The sequence below is a fragment of the Myxine glutinosa genome, chromosome 1, assembly GCF_964187855.1.
Source record: "Myxine glutinosa chromosome 1, kmMyxGlut1.1, whole genome shotgun sequence".
NCBI classification, from domain to species: domain Eukaryota; kingdom Metazoa; phylum Chordata; class Myxini; order Myxiniformes; family Myxinidae; genus Myxine; species Myxine glutinosa.
In genome coordinates this window covers 61,040,852-61,060,074 of record NC_136261.1, presented here as the reverse complement: position 1 = coordinate 61,060,074, position 19,223 = coordinate 61,040,852, and the positions used below count along the sequence as shown (strand labels likewise).

Sequence of the window (19,223 nt, the reverse complement as noted above, 5' to 3'; positions counted from 1 at the left end):
TCCTGTGTGACATGCTCTAACACTGCCCCTTTCATCATGTGATCCCTATTTGGATTATTCTTACCTATCCCCAGAACCTTACATTTCTTTATGTTAAACTGAATCTGTGAATCTTTTGCACAATCTATGAAAGTATCTCGACTATCCTGAATCTGGTCGTCTCCTTTTTGCTATCTTTCATCTGCAAATTTGGAAAGCTGACTTCTCGATTGGTCACAGATTGGTCACCACGCTGACCTATTGAGTGTGCACATTTTCCCTTCTCGTTGATTGGTCATGAAACTGACCAATTGGGTGTGCCTGTTTTCCTGGTGATTACAATGCGGCATCTTTATCACACACTTTCCTCACCTCGTATTACCTCACCACTCACCTTGTGTTACGTAGCAGTGGTGGTGGTGGTTTGTATGCAGTCTGTCAAACTCAGGAGCCCAAGATCTCAAGCCAGCCAACTCAACTATCCCAAACTCTAACTCTAAACAGAATCCTTGCACACACACTTGTTATGGTTACTTGATCATAAATGTTCTCCTCTCTCCACCTCCTCCACCATATTCGGATCAATACTTAAAAGGAGATGTAACATTACACTCCCCCAGATTGGACCAATCTCCAAGCTGGGTTATAAAATCCTGACAAATCTCACACTCTTACGATGTCTCTCCGAAAAGACCGACTGGACAACCCTCCCATCCACTTTCTGAATAATCCTCTCCAAGAAGTTCTGTCACGCAAGCTTTTGGGTCTCACTATCTGCCATGATCTTTCCTGGGAAAACCACATTTCAAATCTGGCCTCCATAGCCAGTCGCAGACTGGGCATCCTCCATCGTGCGAAGTCCTTCCTTGGCACACCTGAGCTCCTCACCACATACAAGGCTTTCATCCGCAGCTCAATGGAATACTGTTCTCCCCTCTGGGTTGGTGCTCCTGCCTCACACCTTGCTCGTCTTCACGCTGTTGAAACCAAAGCGTTCAGAATCATTGGAATCTCCCGTGATGAAGCTAACTCCAAGGGCTTTTCACTTACTCACCGCAGGCAGGTTGGTGGTCTCTCTGTCTTCTACCGACTCCTCTCCGGCCTTGCTCCCCCAGCTCTCTCTGGGCTCTGTCCCCCAAATATTCCTAGAGGTCGCACAAGATTTGCCAGCAACCCTCTTATGGTTCAACTGCCAAAATCAAGACTCTCTGCTTACCTTCACTCCTTCATTCCTCTTTTTTCCCGCCTCTGGAACAAACTCACTCACTCTCTTCAATCCCACTCCTCCCTCCAGGTCTTTAAATCAGCTGTTCACCACCATCTCTTATCTTCCCCAATCCAAAACCTTGATCTTTTCTACACCCGCTAATTTCACCCCAAATCCACTTTTTTGAAATACCAACTTCTTTCCTGGAAGTCCTTGGTGTCCTTGTGTTTGTACTTCTCCCACCACCCCCCCCCCCATTCCCACGCCGCCTCCCTCCAAGCCCTCTCCCTCCCACACATTCCCGATGTCCCTGCTCTCAAATGTTGTGTTTATGTGCTTCCCCTTCTCTCCCCATCTTGTCTACCGCTCCCCTTTTTATATACTTTGTTTGTTTGTCGGTTTGATTTGTTTGTGTGATAAATGTTAGCTCTTTCACGAGCCTCGATTCTGTATACAAAAAAAAAAAAAAATCCTGGACGGAATTTAGAAAACTCTCATCTGCTCTACCCTCTCCCTTGTTCCCGGATCCAATCTATCCCTGGCAAGTAAAATCCCCCATAATCAATACTCTTCCATTACCACATGCCCTTCTGAATCATTCATATACTCCTTCTTTCCTGCTCTTCCCTCACACCAGGAGCCCTAGTATAATAGCATTTTTCAAGTATCTTGCTGTTCTTTCAAGGTCCAATTTCTATCCATACAGAATCCTCCACATGGCATTCCTTTCTCTCAATACAGTGCTGGCTTTTACCCAAAATGCTGCTCCCCTCCTATTTTCTTTCCTATCTCACCTACACCTATTGTGACCTTCTAATCCTGTCCTCCAATTACTCTCCCCTTTAAACAATGTCTCACTTACTGCAACTATTTCATATTCCTCACTATTCACTTTGGCTTCAAGCTCTTGCATCTTAATATGTAAACTCCTGGCATTGGTCTGGAGTATTTTTGAACTTTTCCCTTCCTGTAATTATTTTTTGCTGCCTGGCCTTATAATCATGTCAGCAGTTGCAGTTGCTACCTTTATAGCCTCTCCTCCCTCATCGCACCTAAAAACGCTTTAATTCCTTCCTCGATTCCCACTACAAATCTTACTGCCCCCTTTCTGTTTAGCATATGGCCATCATCCTGGAAACACTTATTTTGCACCCGAAATGATTGACACTGCTTTCTAAACATAAAATCTTGATGCCTACACCATTCTAAGCCGAAATCTATCGTTCTACTCAAACTCTATTCCCTTTCATAACCACAGAAAAATATCATATAAAATTACCACATTTTTTATTTACTCATTACTTCAAAAATGACCTCAATCCTTAAATTTATGATTATTAGCAATGGTACCCGCCCTACGGGCGGGGCTTCAATTGGAAGGCCCAAATGAAAAGGCAAAATATCAGACATTGAAGGCTTTTTAAAAATTATTTTAAACGATTTATATAAACATCCGTTAAATCATATCACACACAAATCATCAAAATCTAAACAGTATTTGTAGAATTTCAATAAAAGCCACATCACTGTTCATATCGGTAAATATTATTCCATCGTGTTTGGAAAAATTGGAAAAATTGGAAATTGGAAAAATTGGAAAAACAATAGAGCCTATTTTACTCCAGGAGGTCCCAGGAATACCCACCCAAAATATCGTTGCGATCGGTTCAGCCGTTTTTGCGGTACCTGGGAACAGACAGACAGACAGACAGACAGACATTTGGTGAATTATAGTAAGATTTTTTTTTGGGTTGTCCGTCCATCCGTCCATCCATCCTTCCATACGTACCTACGTTGTCCGTATGTGCATCCGTCCGTACAGGCTAAACCTCGTTTTTCTCAGCAAAAACATGTCCAATTGAGACAAAACTTTCAGGATAGGAGTGACATCCATGAAGAATGTTTTTGTGATAATTGTGATGTCATAGATCACGTGGTATGGCAGCCAACTTAGATTTCGACGATATGTTCATCGAAAATGTTCGATATGTGCTCCCACCCCACCTTGGTCTCTTAAACCGGCAAATAATTAAGAATTTCTCGGAAACCGCTGAATGGAAAAATTCAAAACTTGGCACATTGTCAAATACCAATGGGGAACAAAAGCATTATAATGATGCCATCATCAGTGAAGTGGTATACCAGCTATAGATGTTTTAATTGAATGCCTTATTGCACACATTGCACACACATGATCTATGATCCATTTCTATTGAAATATTAAATTTATGACATCATAGGTCACATGGTTTGGCAGCCATATTGGATTTAGCCGAAAACCAAAAAAACATCTCCCAAACCACAAAAGCGATTGACTCAAAACTTTATGTGTCATCAATTGGGCATGTCGATTAAAAGTTGATCATGAAAACATTATCGGTCAAATGGTGTGGCAGCCATATTGGATTGACATACCCAAGAAGACTTGAAGCTGTAATCGCTGCCAAATGTGTTTCTATGAAGTGTTGACTTTGGGCGTTTAGGACTTATGTAAATTAGATATTTCTGTATTTCATTTTTGATTTATTTAGTAAAAATGTATCTTACTATAATTCACCAAATGTCCGTCCGTCCATCCGTATGTCTGTCTGTCTGTTCGCTGGTACCACAAAAATGGCTGAACCGATCACAACGATATTTTTGGTGGGTAATCCTGGGACCCCCTGGAGTAAAATAGGCTATATTGTTTTTCCAATTTTTCCAATTTTTCAGTTTTTCCAAACACGATGGAATAATATTTACCGATATGAACAGTGATGTGGCTTTTATTGAAATTCTACAAATACTGTTTAGATTTTGATGAGAATTATGAACCTGCCGCGAATGCGGAAGTGGACCGATTACGGCAATGCGCGGGTTTGATAATATCCCAATACAACCGTCATTCAATCGTAATGTTAAATCGTTAAACGTTAATCGTGTTAATCGTTTTGTTAAAGTATCAATTGATGATTGGAATTGAGTGAATACAATTACGATTTTGAATTCGTAATTGTATTCACCCAACCGTACAGAACTTCACATCAGGATTTCAATATTTGTTTATGTCACAAATGTTGTAAAATTTTATTTTTAGCCGCGTCGCAGACGCTGCTCATAGAGTGCCCTCTGCTGTTGTTCTTGTTCTTGTTCTTCTTCTTCTTCTTCTTGTTGTTCTTGCAGAGAAGACAAAACCTCAAAGCTCCACCCATTCTGGGAACCATAGCTCCACCCATTGTGGGAGAGGCTTCATATAAACAAATATCCACCATTTTATTAACTCGCATAGCTTTGAGGCCTGTTTTGTAGGCCCGTGGTGTCTTGCTCTCTCACACAGTTTTCTTTCAAATCAAATTCGATATATCATTTCATTTTTCACAGTCGCTAACATAGTTTTAGACTCGGTTGAAAAAAAACGGGAAGAAAATCCGATGAAAGTTGCCCTTTATAGAACGAAATGAATTCTCAAAGGCCTGTAACTTCAAGTCCATTGAGATATATTTTGTTTAAATCGCGGCATGGTCAGTCATACACCGCCCGAAATAACAGACGGGAAAATTCCGAGATATATATATTTTGTTTAAATCGCGGCATGGTCAGTCATACACCGCCCGAAATAACAGACGGGAAAATGCCGAGATATATATATTTTGTTCTAAATCGTGGCATGGTCAGTCATACACCACCTGAAATAACAGACGGGAAAATGCCGAGATATATTAAAAATTCGTCCATTTGATGACAATCGTCACGATGAAATATTTAATTTATACGTCGTCACAATAATGTGGAGAGAGGAGCATAGCTTCGTTCACGTGTCGCCACACACGGGAAATTGCCGAGATATATTTTTTTTAAATCGCGGCATGGTCAGTCATACACCGCCTGAAATAACAGACGGGAAAATGCCGAGATATATTAAAAATTCGTCGCCACACACGGGAAATTGCCGAGATATATTTTCACTTTGCACAAAAATAACATCAAGTAATCGAATCAATAGGAATGTCCTGTGCCTATAACATCGACGTTATAGGCACAGCTGCATCTAGGCATTGTGTAACATCGACGCGGCTTTTGTTTTCATTAAAACTTTTTGTACTTGTTCATATTAATGTTATTAAATATGTGATTGGAGTTATGCTGTTTGGAATGAAAAAAGAGATATCGATTTCAAGTGAATGGCGGAATGCCATGACGGTTTCTACTTTCTAAACGTGATATTCCCGGATTGCCATATGCAGATTCGCCATTGACTGGGTATAGAACAAACCTTCGTTCGTTTGTTTGCGAACAGGTACGTTTTTCAAGGAAGTCATTCACGAATTTGCTGTCCATGTCTGACGTGCGACTGAAGGTGCTACAGGAATGTGGAATTTATTGGTTTCATGCTTTTGCATTCGCCGTTTCTGCATTGTCTGTTTGCTTCTGGCCTCCCACCCATGCGTAGCATGGGTACCTCACTCGTCTTAAAAATTCCAGTTTGACATTATTGGGTATTATGTGTAGATCAATAGCCTGTTTGTTGACTTAAAGGTTAGGTTACTGGCTTGGGGTTCCAGGGTCCTGAGTTGAAATCCCCATCAGTCATTGAATTAACACCAGGTGGGGTTGACTCAACCTGTCATCCTCCCGAGGTCGGAAAAATGAGTATCAGCCTGCTGGGATGAATGAGCCATTTGAGTGTCCTGCATAGGGGGTGACGCCCCGACAAGGATGGTGCCCAATAGCCAAGAAACTGCTTCAACGAATCAACAGCCATATGCATCTGATGATGCAGGAGTGGACATCATCATCATCATCATCATGTGTGGACCAGAGACAAAAAATATCTCAATTTAATCCATTTAAAATTTAGGCTGTAACACAACAAAATGTGAAAAACGTCAAGGGGTGTGAATACTTTCTGAAGGCACTGTATGCTCAAGAAGTAAGAGTGCATTTAAAAATCCCACCTTATTTAGATGCCTCATTTCAAGGTGCAAAAACATGTGGAGGTCGATTTATTTTCTGTGGAATAACCTGAATATGGCAGGTCCAGAAATCATATTCGGCCAAAGACTCGAAGCTGAAACCAGCCATCTGGCAGATGCTTGCAGTTGAGCTTGTGTGTCTCTCAATAACCTGATAGCCCGGAACTGAAATCACAGCAATATTCATCTCCGATCCTGTTGCACATGGACCCAATTCCACTTGTGGTTTGCTACACACAAAAAGGAAGCTTGCTCCACTGCCACCATTTGTATTGCACCCATAATACCTGAGTACCTCCTCTCCAAACAGCTATCGTGACTCGTTAGCAATGTACAAAGGAAAAACAAGGGAGTAATTTTACTGATTTTGTAGCACCAGGGATTCCAGGACTTGGCAGAGAAGTTACTTTGTGATGGACATGGATGTTTTCTGTCTAGTGGACCTGACTGCCTCTGGTTCATCTTACTATAATTCACCAAATGTCCGTCCGTCTGTCTGTCTGTCTGTCTGTTCGAAGGTACCGTAAAAACTGCTAAACCGATCTCAACGATATTTTGGGTGGATAATCCTGGGATCTCCAGGAGTAAAATAGGCTATTTAGTTTTCCCAATTTCAGCTTTGGTTTCCAGCATTCTCAGGTTGGACTCCCGCATAACATTCGCGTTCGCATAACCTTCATTGTTCTCATTGTGACGATGTTGCTTTCCCGGGTGCCGCACAAACGGCTGCACCGATCGCTGCACAGCTGCACAGATCGAACTCGGTGACCTCGGACAAAGACCTTTTATAAGGACACGGGTTGAATCCCTGCTTGAGAGAATTACATCCCCCTCGCCGCCATCACGGCCGTCTCTCCAACTTACAATTCCACGAGATATGTGGAAAGGACGACCAAAAACCAATATAAACATCATTCGTATGTAAACATCATTAAAAGTAAATAATGACCTCGGCCAAAGTTCAAACGCCGTTTAATCTCCACATGAGAGAATTCCACATAGCTATTTGGGCGGTGAATATGCCAACAGATCGCTGTCTCCATCGATCTTGCCAAGGCCGTAACAGCTATCGGCTCAAAATCCTTTTAACTGTTGATTTGGTACAGTTACACGTATCGGGAATTTGGTACACGTATCGGGAGTACATACGACACAGCGATTGTGAACACTATTATCGATCACGATTCACGATCATGATCACGATGGAATAATATTTACCGATATGAACAGTGATGTGGCTTTTATTGAAATTCTAAAGATACTGTTTAGATTTTGATGATTTGCGTGTGATATGATTCAACGGATGTTTATATGAATCGTTTAAAATAAAAAACATTCAATTTCTGATATTTTGCCTTTTTTTTTTGGTATACAGAATCGAGGCTCGTGAAAGAGCTAACATTTATCACACAAACAAATCAAACAGACAAACAAAATATATAAAAAGAGGGAGCGGTAGACAAGATGGGGAGAGAAGGGGAAGCACACAAACACAACATTTGAGAGCAGGGACATCGGGAGATGTGTGGGAGGGAGAGGGCTTGGGGGGAGGAGGCATGGGAAGGGGGAGGAGGGTGGGAGAAGTATAAAACACAAGGACACCAAGGACTTCCAGGAAAGAAGTTGGTATTTCAAAAAAGTGTATTTGGGGTGAAATTAGCGGGGGTAGAAAAGATCAAGGTTTTGGATGGGGGAAGATAAGAGATGGTGGTGAACAGCTGTTTTAAAGACCTGGAGGGAGAAGTGGGATTGAAGAGAGTGAGGGAGTTTGTTCCAGAGGCGGGAGAAAAGAGGAATGAAGGAGTGAAGGTGAGCCGAGAGTCTTGATTTTGGCAGTTTAACCATAAGAGGGTTGCAGGCAGATCTTGTTCGACCTGTAGGAATATTTGGGGGACAGAGCCCAGAGAGAGCTGGGGGGGGGGCAAGGCCGGAGAGGAGTCGGTATAAGACGGAAAGACCACCGACCTGCCTGCGGTGAGTGAGTGAAAGGCCCTCGGAGTTAGCTTCATCGCGGGAGATTCCAATGATTCTGAACGCTTTGGCTCTAATTTCCTGTTTGGCATTGAGGACCTCCATCCATTGATGAGAAAGCAGAAGCAGCATGTCCAGAGTAGAGTGACCTGGTCTGAAACCAAATTGATGATCAGAGATCAAGCCATTGGAGAAGAGGAAAGATTTCATATCCGAAGCAATGATGGATTCCATGACTTTGCTGATAATTTCGAGAAGGCTGATTGGTCTGTAGTTGCTAGGATCTGTTTTTGCACCTTTTTTTTGCAAAGCGGTGATGTTGGCTGATTTCCAAGCAGATGGCAGATGACCTTGAGGAAAAGAGAGGGAGTGAAAGAGCGGAAGAACAGGATTTTAGGATCCTTGGGCTGATGCCGTCATGTCCAGTTGCAGAATCAGAGTCGAGGGTTGACAGAAACTTTTCCACCTTGTCAGGAGGAAAGGACACAGAGACCAGGAGCAGCTGGTTAGACTGGGTTTGTTGGGTACAGAGAGGGATGGGTTTGGGACACAAGATTTAGAGGCAAACACAGAGTTGAGGCATTCAGCTTTTTCACGTTCGGAGTCAGCTGTGTAGCCATTTGACGTGAGGGGGGGGGGGGGGAAGGAGGGGGAACACACACCAGAAACAGATTTGACCAGACGCCACCAGGATTTGGAAGAGGGAGACAGATAAGAGAGTTCAGTCTTGAGAATGTAGAGATATTGTTTCCTGGCTCTCCTGAGGGTGGACACACACTTGTTTCGGGCTTTGTGAAAGGAAATGAGATTTTCTTCCGTTGGATTTGCTTTCCAGGAGACGAACACAAGTTGTTTCTGGGCAACAGCCTCACCACAAGATTCCATGTACCATGGACGGGAGGAAGGGTATGAAAACTGAAGACGAAATGGGATAAATCTGTGTGTGAGAGAGAGCAATTTACTTTGGAAGAATTCCCAGGATGAGTTGATGTCAGAGGCGGTAGAGATGGGAGACCAGTCCAGATGATTGATGGCTGCTTGAAGACCGTGCCAGTTGGCCTGAGTGAAATGTGTTACGGACTCCTCCCCAACCCCCGGTCACGGTGTACCTCCGAGCTCCGAGAGGAGTCATGGCAGAAAAATGTGTTATTCTGTATGTCAAAGATCAATGGTGAAGCCACACCAATTGTTACCATCAAACAAATATTGTATTAAGATCACACAAGAATAACAGTACAACAACAATAGTAATCAATTGTACAACCAATATATATTTCCTATGATGGTACCATCAGGTTCGTACAATATAACTCACTGTGCTCCAAGTGAGCGAAAAGAAGAACATTCCCCAATGTCTCTATTCCGGCATGAAGCCCAAGTCAATCCGCTCCAGCGATCGTCAGAACGATGTCCAATCGAGACCAGAAGCCCGTTCGGATGACAGTCACAGTCACGCGGCCATAGCTGCGCAAAGGTGCCGTCAAGGAAACTGGGAAATCACAAAGGCGCCCTCCAGGCGGCTGGGAAATCACACCCTCGGGTATGGACGTTTCACGGCTCCAAATCGGCGAACCGCAGATTTAACTTCAAAATCCATGTGACACACACACACACCAGATAAACGTCTGGATGCAGTGAAAATGGTTGAAGCGAAGCGAAAAACCTTGCGCGATGCGCAAAGCGCGCAAGTCACAATGGCTGACGGCCCGTTCTAGAGGCGTAACGGCACGACGATGATTCTCCTCGGAATCAACCGCCAAAACCTGACACGCAGGTTGATCTATCAAAGCAATAACAACTCTGTCGCAAGAATCCCTTTCCCGGGAAACCTGAAGTTCGCTCGTGACCTCCGTTCGTCAACGTTTGCTCCAGACCTCGAAGCAGCTAGGCTTCTTCCCCGACTCAATTGCTCCGCCTTCTTCTCCTCCTCTTCCTCTTTGTCGTCGTCCGGTTCCGGTTTCATTTAAAACATTGACTTTTTTACCTTTTGAAAATAGTAACCTCGATCTCCCTTAAACGACAACAATAATAGTATATGGAATCAAAAATGTTTGCAGTGGATGAAAACCACAACAACGGAAGTGACGAATCCGTAACAAATGCCAGACTCGTCGACGCTGAGGAGGCTCCCTGAGAATGGTCAGAGAGATGTCCACTTAAACAAGCACATAATCAGATGAGCCGATTGGAGCAGAAGAAGAGCAGCAGACATTTTCAGGGAAGTTTGTCATAACCAAGTCCAGAAGAGAAGATGCTCCGTTGACTGAGATCCGGGTCGGGAAATTGACAGATTGTGTCAGTTCCAGTGAGTCGCAGAAGTCCTTTGCTGAGGAGCCATGGCTGGTGAGAGAGGTACCCACACCCAGCCAACTGGCATGGTGACAATTGAAATCACCACATATGAGGAAGAGAGATTTGGAATGGGTCGATAGAAGTTGGTCCATATTATCACACAGCGAGATGTAGATGGAGTCATCACTGTTTGGTGGACGGTACAACACACATATGAACAAAAGGTGGGAGAGAAGGGGAAGCCGTAGCCAGAGGTATTCCTGGGGGTGAGGTGGAGAGAGGGCAGTGCAGGGCGAGTGAGGAAGAGAGTTTTTTTTATAAAGATAGCAACCCCACCTCCAGGACGAGGCTCAGGTCTATCATACCGGAGGAGGGAGTAACCTGGGAGAGATACTAAGGAATCAGAGACATCATGTAGGAGGAACGTTTCTGTTAAGCAGATCACGTCTGGTTTGTCAGAAGCAACCTGTATGGAGAAATCAGTTAAGTTTGAACGAAGGCCCTGGATGTTTGAGGTCCATGCCGTTAATGAAGAGGAAGGGGGAGCATCGGATACAGAACAGGGGGGAGGAGGGGTAGGGTAAGATGTGGAAGAGGAGGAAGTGGTAGGGAGAGCTGTTGAAGGTGTGTCAGAGATTTCAGAATAGCTCGGAGAAAGGGAAGGATGGGGCGGACAAAAGGTTTGATGGTGATTGGGTGAGGCACAGTGAGGTGTTATTTTAGGAGGGGGAAGAGCGAGGCAGAAGGTTGGGGGAGATGAAGGTGAAAGTTGGAAGGGGGAAGAAGTGGGGAGGACGCTTTGAGGAGGAGGGGTGAGAGCGGAGTCCAGGAGGGGAGGAGCGAGGGAGAGTCTCGGAGGGGAGGGGAGTGGGGGGAGTTTAGGAGGGAAGGGGCAAGGGAGGAGATTTGGAAGGGATGGGTGATGGGGAAGATTTGGAGGGGAGGGGCAAGGGGGAAGATTTGAAAGAGATGGGTGATGGGAAAGATTTGGAGGGGAGGGGCAAGGGGGTATATTTGGAGGGGAGGGGTGATGGGGAAGTTTTGGAGGGGAGGGGTGATGGGGAAGTTTTGGAGGGGAGGGGGAAGATTTGAAAGGGATGGGTGATGGGGAAGATTTGGAGGGGAGGGGCAAGGGGGAAGATTTGAAAGAGATGGGTGATGGGAAAAATTTGGAGGGGAGGGGCAAGGGGGAAGATTTGAAAGAGATGGGTGATGGGGAAGATTCGGAGGGGAGGGCCAAGGGGGTAGATTTGGAGGGGAGGGGTGATGGGGAAGTTTTGGAGGGGAGGCTTCATTTGAAGCCTTCATTTCTTTTGGGCTTACCAATTGAAGCCCCGCCCATAGGGCGTGTACCGTTGCGAGTAGCCAAAATCCTTTTTGGCTCACCATCCATCTGTGGTAAGATCTCTTTCACTGGCCTCAATAAGGCAGGAAGTGTTTTTTTATGGCTCAGGGCAAGGATCACATGATATATATATATACCTGCTTTTAGCGAATGCAGCAGGAAAGCCATTCAGAGGTTCTACATAATGTACAGGGTGGCCACAATGTCTTGCCACCCCTTGTAAAAATTGTGACATTTCCTTTCATCAAATCATCTGACAACACTAGGTGGTCCTACAAGTTATACCACATACATTTGCAGTAATGTTTTACTTTATTAAATATTTTACAGCACAAGACACAAGCCTTAAGTGTCCAGTGCATCAGTTTGTGCTCCATCATTGTCATTACAGAGAATCGTTCTTTGGGACATTTTCTGGGGCATTTGTGGGGTGATACGATTAAGAACAAGTCTCTCTGCTTGGTTAAGGTCATCAGTGGTTTCATAGCATTGCTGTGAAACAATCTCTTTGATGAATCCCCAAAGAGCTCCATCACATGTGGGTGGGAAATCTCCCAAGGGGAGGTCTGGCCTTTCCCTGTTTGTGGACGTTCGTGAACCCAGACACTGACAGCAATCCGTTGTTCAATATTGTAATTGCTTGTATCACCCATGGTTACAGTGCACTCAATGTAAAAAAAAAAAGGGAAATTAATTAACATTCTGCATAGAAAGGCAATATCTCAATTTTTGTAATGGTTGACCAGAAATTGTGGCCACCCTGTACAATGCGGCCGAGCTTAAACTAAATTAACTTGCACACACATTTCTACATCGTGATTGAAAATTCTACATCGTGGTATTCAGCTGAGCTCCCCATTTTTTCAAAGATTCAGCAAGTAAACCTAAAATTTAATATTCTTGAACAGGCTTATCTCTTCTCTTCTCTGCTAGAGTCAGTTAGGTCTTTGAGGCTTCAGGCAAATTGATCTACGTGCAGATGCATGCGTAATCAATCGGTCAGACATGGCAGGGTGTGAAGCAAGCAGGATCGAGTGCAACTAGAAACAGACGGTTTTTCCATTTGATTAATTGAGCTGCTTGAGAAATAACGTTGATGCATGCGATACAGAGTTGAGAGGGCGTGTTTGAAGTGCACTGAACATCTCTTTTGCTGACGGTTGTTGATTTTTATTTGTCGATGGAGTTGTGTTATGTTGTGGTTGCCAGCATAATTTGTTAATATGTCAGCTGTCAGTTCATGGGTCGGACGGAGGTGACCGTGGCTCAATGTAATCTTCCCAGTGGGGGTGAGGTTAGGGAGAAAGATAGAGTGAGGAGAGAGAGAGAGAGAGAGGAGAGAGGAGAGAGAGAGAGGAGAGAGGAGAGAGGAGAGAGGAGAGAGAGAGAGACACAGAGAGACGAAGAGAGAGAGAGAGACAGAGAGAAAGGGATAGAGAGAATGAAGTTGGAAATGAAGAGAAAACAGAGGGAGAGAGAGAGAAGTCAAACCCAATGACCTTGGGTGTTCAGATGGGAGTAATACCCACACTTGCGTCTCTTAAAGTGCTGTCCTTAGGCAATGGAAAAGCCTTAGTGCTGATTCAGGATTGCTTTTGCCAACGAAACGTGTTTTTCTATATGTCAGTGGTATGATCCACGAGCTTGGAAAATATGTCTTAAAAGTCAAACTACAGCTCTCACCTCCAAATGCTTTCAAATTTTCAAATACTAACCCAAACACTTTGTTCGGCAAAGTGGGCCAATAGCTGGTAGGAAGCCAAGTATATATATATATGTATACAGTCACGTGAAAAAGGAAGTACACCCCATGTAAAGTTTTGACCTTTTCAATATATTTCAACATACAGCTATTTGATCTTCATTTCAACAATATTGATAGATAAGGTGATATAATATAACAAATATCATGAAACATTTACATTTTGTAGTCCATTCTATAATTTAAATAAACATGAATGCAAATTTCGCATGTGGAAAAAGTAAGTACACCCTTGGCTCCAATAGGTTGTATTTCCCCCTTTGGCAGAAACAACCTCAAGTAGGCGTTTCTTATAACTGTCTACCAGTCTCTGACATCGACTGGGAGAAATTTTTGCCCACTCCTCCATGCAGAATTATTTCAGCTGTGCGATGTTTGAGGGGTTTCTTGCATGCACAGCCCGTTTCAAATCCCCCCACAACATCTCGATGGGATTTAGATCCGGGCTTTGACTTGGCCATTCCAGAACCCTCTATTTCTTTCTTTTCAGCCATTCCTTGGTGGATTTACTGGTATGTTTAGGGTCATTGTCATGTTGCAAGGTCCACCTTCGGTTGAACTTCAACTTTCCGACAGATGGCCTCACATTATCCTCAAGCACACTCTGGTACAATGAAGAATTCATAGTGGATTCTATTATGGTGAGCTGCCCAGGCCCTGATGCAGCAAAGCTGCCCCAAACAATAATATTTCCACCACCATGCTTTACAGTTGGTATCAGGCTCTTGTGGTCAAATGCTGTCTTTGGTTTTCGCCAAACATGTCTTCTGGTACTGTGGGCAAATAGTTCTACCTTTGACTCATCTGTCCAGAGAACATTGTTCCAGGAGTGCTGGTCTTTGCCTCGGTGTTCATTGGCAAACTTTAGTCTTGCCCTGATGTTCTTTCTGGACAGCAAAGGTTTCCTCATGGCACCCGTCCCATGTAGAACAAATTTGTGCAGCCTCTTTCTAATGGTAGACTCGTGCACTTTGACATAAACAGTGGCAAGAACTACCTGTAGGTCCCGTGATGTCATTCTGGGGTTCTTAGAGACTTCTTTCAGCATCTTGCAGTCTGCTCTCGAGCTGAACTTGCTGGGGCGGCCTGGCCTGAACAAGTTGGCAGTTGTTTGGAATCTTCTCCACTTGTAGATGATCTTCCAGACAGTCGAATGATTGATTTCAAATTGTTTGGAGATCTTTTTAAATCCCTTCCCAGACTCGTAGGCATCTATAACCTTCTTGCTGAAGGCCTCAGAGAGCTCTTTTGATCTAGGCATGGTGATGCCGCACACTTCAACAACAAAGAGCAAACCAAAGTAAATGTCTGAGGTTTAAATAAGACACGTTCCTCCAAGATCCTCTCTAACGATGTTCTAATCATTTGCACCTGAGCTGGTGCACCTGATTCTAATTTTAGGTATTTGAAGTAGTGATAAATGTAGGGGTGTACTTACTTTTTCCACATGCGAAATTTGCATTTATGTTTATTTAAATTATACAATGGACTACAAAATGTAAATGTTTCATGATATTTGTTATATTATATCACCTTATCTATCAATATTGTTGAAATGAAGATCAAATAGCTGTATGTTGAAATATATTGAAAAAGTCAAAACTTTACATGGGGTGTACTTCCTTTTTCACGTGACTGTATATATATAAATATCCTGCAGTTGAACATCAAGCATGGACTTCTCCACTTGTAGATGATCAGTGAAGGACTTCCACGTTCGTGAAGGACTGAAGGACTTCAGTTCGTGAAGGACTTCCACGAAAAACATACCCGTTAGAATGGTTCCATATCCAATCAATGTTGAATCTTTAAATGGTGATCCGAATGTCACGTTTAGAAAGTAGAAACCGTCAGGGCATTTCGTCATTCACTTGAACTCAATATCTCCATTCCAAAGAGCATAACTCCAATCACACATTAAATAGCATTAATATATAAAATAAACGTTTACCAACATTCATGACATAAATAAATTTGGCTCTTTTCAGATCCTTGATTCTTTAAATACTGTTACGTTTGGCCAGACGGAAGCCAAACAGTTCAATTATGGTTTCATCAGACCACATAATCTTGTTTCTCACAGTCTGAGAATCCTTTAGGTACTTTTTTGCAAACTCCAAGCGGCTTTCTTGTGTCTTTCACTGAGGAGAGGCTTCCGTCTGGCCACTCTGCCATAAAGCCCAGATCGGTGGAGTGTTGTAGTGATGGTTGTCCTTCTGGAAGTTTCTCCCATCTCCACACAGGATCTCTGGAGCTCAGCCAGAGTGACCATCGGGTTCTTGTTCACCTCTCTTACCAAGGCCCTTCTCCCCCGATTGCTCAGTTTGGCCGGGCAGCCAGCTCTAGGAAGAGTCCTCGTTGTTCCAAACTTCTTCCATTTAAGAATTATGGAGGCCACTGTGCTCTTGGGAACCTTCAATGCAGCAGAGATTTTTTTGTAGGTTTCCCCAGATCTGTGCCTCGACACAATCCTGTCTCTGAGCTCTGCAGGCAGTGCCTTCGACCTCATGGCTTGGTTTTTGCTCTGATATGCATTGTCAGCTGTGAGACCTTATACAGACAGGTGTGTGCCTTTCCAAATCATGGCCAATCAATTGAATTTACACCAGGTGGACTCCAATCAAGGTGTAGAAACATCTCAAAAATAATCAAGAGAAATTGGAGGCACCTGAGCTAAATTTCAAGTGTCATAGCAAAGGGTATGAATACTTATGTCAATGTGATATTTCAGTTTTTTCTTTTTAATAAATTTGCAAAACTTTCTAAAATCCTGTTTTCTCTTTGTCATTATGGGGTATTGAGTGTAGATTGATGAGGGAAAAAATGAATTTAAACGATTTCAGCATAAGGCTGCAACATAACAAAATGTGAAAAAGGTGAAGGGGTCTGAATACTTTCTGAATGCACTGTATTATTGAGCGATACAAATGATAGCCCAAAGATTGCCAGGTTAGGTTGATGGTTTTGATCCGAGACTGCTGACCCTGTATGGCTACACCCTTCAGGGGTTTAGACCCCATTGGAAATGCACACAAGAGAAACATTCCCCAGCATTTTGTAACGGAATCCCATGATGTCTCCACAGTTTCGCTGCTGCGGCGTAGAGAACTACACGGACTGGTTTACAGCTTTTGGTGAGGATAAAGTTCCAGATTCGTGCTGCCTTGAATATGGGAAAGGCTGCGGTGCCACATTATCAAAGACCAACTTCCAGGAGGTGAGCAACTTATTGGGTGCCTCTCCCTTTTCTCCCCTAATACCTCCCTGCCCCCAATAAAAATATATATATTATAACAGGTCTATATTGATCATTATGATTCTCGTGAGAATTCCGCAATCGAATTGTTAACTTCAGTTCGTTCTTTGTGTTTCGCTTCCCAAAGAAATCTAGTTAGACTCACCCATTCCTATAAGGGATTGGAGAGGCACCTGCAGAACGCACACACACACACACACATCTACTTTCATATAGATCAATTTTTTTTGAATCTACTGAGATTGTAACAGTGTTGTCGCTATTTATCCAGACTGTAACCTCTCACATACCGACCAAGTGGTGGGATCCATCTCCATTCATTTACACTGGAATCTGAGCAAATTCTGTAACTTTTACTTTGGATATTGAGAACAAATAGCGAAACACCCCACAGGAAATAATTAAACGTTAATGTACCGAATGAGTTCGTCATTTAACGGGATATAAATGGCTTTTCGATAAACTTGCTCAAAATTATTCCTCTTATGGTTTGAGAAGTACTTGCAGACTATTGAGTAGACTATTTCAGTGTGATAAGTAGGGGAAGTGCTGTTAAACAGCGAAATATTCAGCAATAAAAAGGGTAATGAAATACTTTGTTAATTAACTTTTCACGCATTTTTATTTAAAAAAAAAAAACCATTGACTGCTATATCATTACATCCAATCTGTTAACAACGAGAGGCACCGCACTATACATGCACAATGATGTGGACGGAAGTTTACAGTTGCATCCTGTCCATTGAGGATTCTAATACGGGATTCGGCAACAAGGCAACATAAGCTCCGTCCACTCTGCAACTTACTTAACGACCCCAATTCTTCCCCTCTTGTTGTAGGGTCGGCTACTGAGGGTTTTTAAGGCCAAGTCTTTCACGAACCGGCTGGACAGGTCTGATGTTTGACCCAAGGTGATTTGGGCAGGAGTTAGAAATTTGGCCAATGAAATGCACCGTGGGATCTTTAACGTCCACCCTGTGACATTGATGAATTGATTAGATTTTGGTGAAGATCCGGATCCAGATACAACAATTTTCAAATATAATTGATTCTACATGATTGAAAGACATGGCCAAAAAACATATATAGGACGATATTTCAAAAAGTTTTGGACAGATTCGGATAAAAATTTGTGGACAGGTTGGGTGTGTGACGAGGAGAAATTGATTCCATTTTGGTGAAGATCTGGATCCAGATCCGGGCTACAGTGGGACACAAAACGTAAACTGTTTAGCCTGGCGGAGGAATGCGCTCTACCGCGTACCATTCTATTGTAACAATAGTGTTAATTTCGACAAAAATAAACAAGGAAAGAGAATGAAGAAGAAGCAATATTCTCTAAATACCACGATACAAAGATGTATATGAGATGCAAATCATGCTGTAGTAATGAACTATATGAACCACCGCAAACAACGTTATGAACCACGATCATGGGCCTTAAAAATGCAACAACAATTATAGAAAAAACGACGCAGGAGATTTTCATTGTTCATTCCAGCAGATTTTCTTGCTAAATGTAGCAGCATAATTGGCGTGGATAATTGTGGTTTGGTGTTCAATCTCATTGGAGGACTTGTCGAGGAAATGTGATAAACAAAATTAAAACACATTCAAAGTGAGTAAAACGACACTTGGACTGACCTGCCCACATCACACCACAGATTGAGCATTTCTGTTTAGGATCGGTGCATTCATAATGAGCTCGGGTATTGTGGACTGCCCAGTGAGATTTGTACTTGGCTCTTGACTATGTGAAGTCAATATCTTCCCTGGGCATCGATGTGTGTTGGATATATGAGAATGCACTACAGTAAAAACTTCCACATACAATGAGATTCAAAAGAGGAACAATTTGTGATGATCTGCAATATATATATATATATATACATTAGGTCGAGAAAAATATATTTCCGGTCTCTGGTCAGCGCGCGCATCGATTTTGACCCTGCGCGTCACCAATTTTTTTTTTTAAATTTCCAACGGTACCGACAACAGCGCGCACCTGTGTTGCCGGGCCGGCGCGCTATCTCGGGAAATACGGGTCTGTGAGGGTCGCCATTGGTATCGACGTTCGCGCACGGTTCTCCCCTACAAAACTACGTTTAGTTTGTCCAAATCCAACCAGCCGTTCCAAAGATATGTGTAGTGTTTTGTGCCGTGACGTCATGAATCCAATCGGCTGGATATTGTCATTTATTCAAACGAAGACGTTCTTTGTCGGGTTCGTGTGAAGCAACCAGAAGGCCTAGAGAGCTGCGGGTGGTCTCGTTAGTTAGGCCTGGATCCTATCACGTTTGCCATGAAGTTGTAAGTGTCTGTGATAATCTGGTGGACTGGGAGATGAGATCGTGGGAGACCATCGGCCTGTTAGACCACTTGCGCATGCGCAGTGTTGACGCGATCGACGCATTGGAATGTTGTACGGCGAGGCGATCTCGAGAACGAAATGGCAGTCT

The 19,223-nt window shown here is 43.3% G+C and overlaps 1 protein-coding gene across 2 annotated transcripts in view; it reads left to right on the top strand.

Moving 5' to 3' along the window:
- LOC137424551 (tetraspanin-4) overlaps nt 1-19,223 on the top strand; it is a 430,033-nt gene that overhangs the window by 338,795 nt on the left and 72,015 nt on the right. For both annotated transcript variants that reach the window (XM_068112126.2, XM_068112134.2), the window contains exon 7: nt 16,594-16,725. In XM_068112126.2, the coding sequence (XP_067968227.1) occupies nt 16,594-16,725 (132 nt within the window). The remainder of the gene's footprint in view (nt 1-16,593; nt 16,726-19,223) is intronic.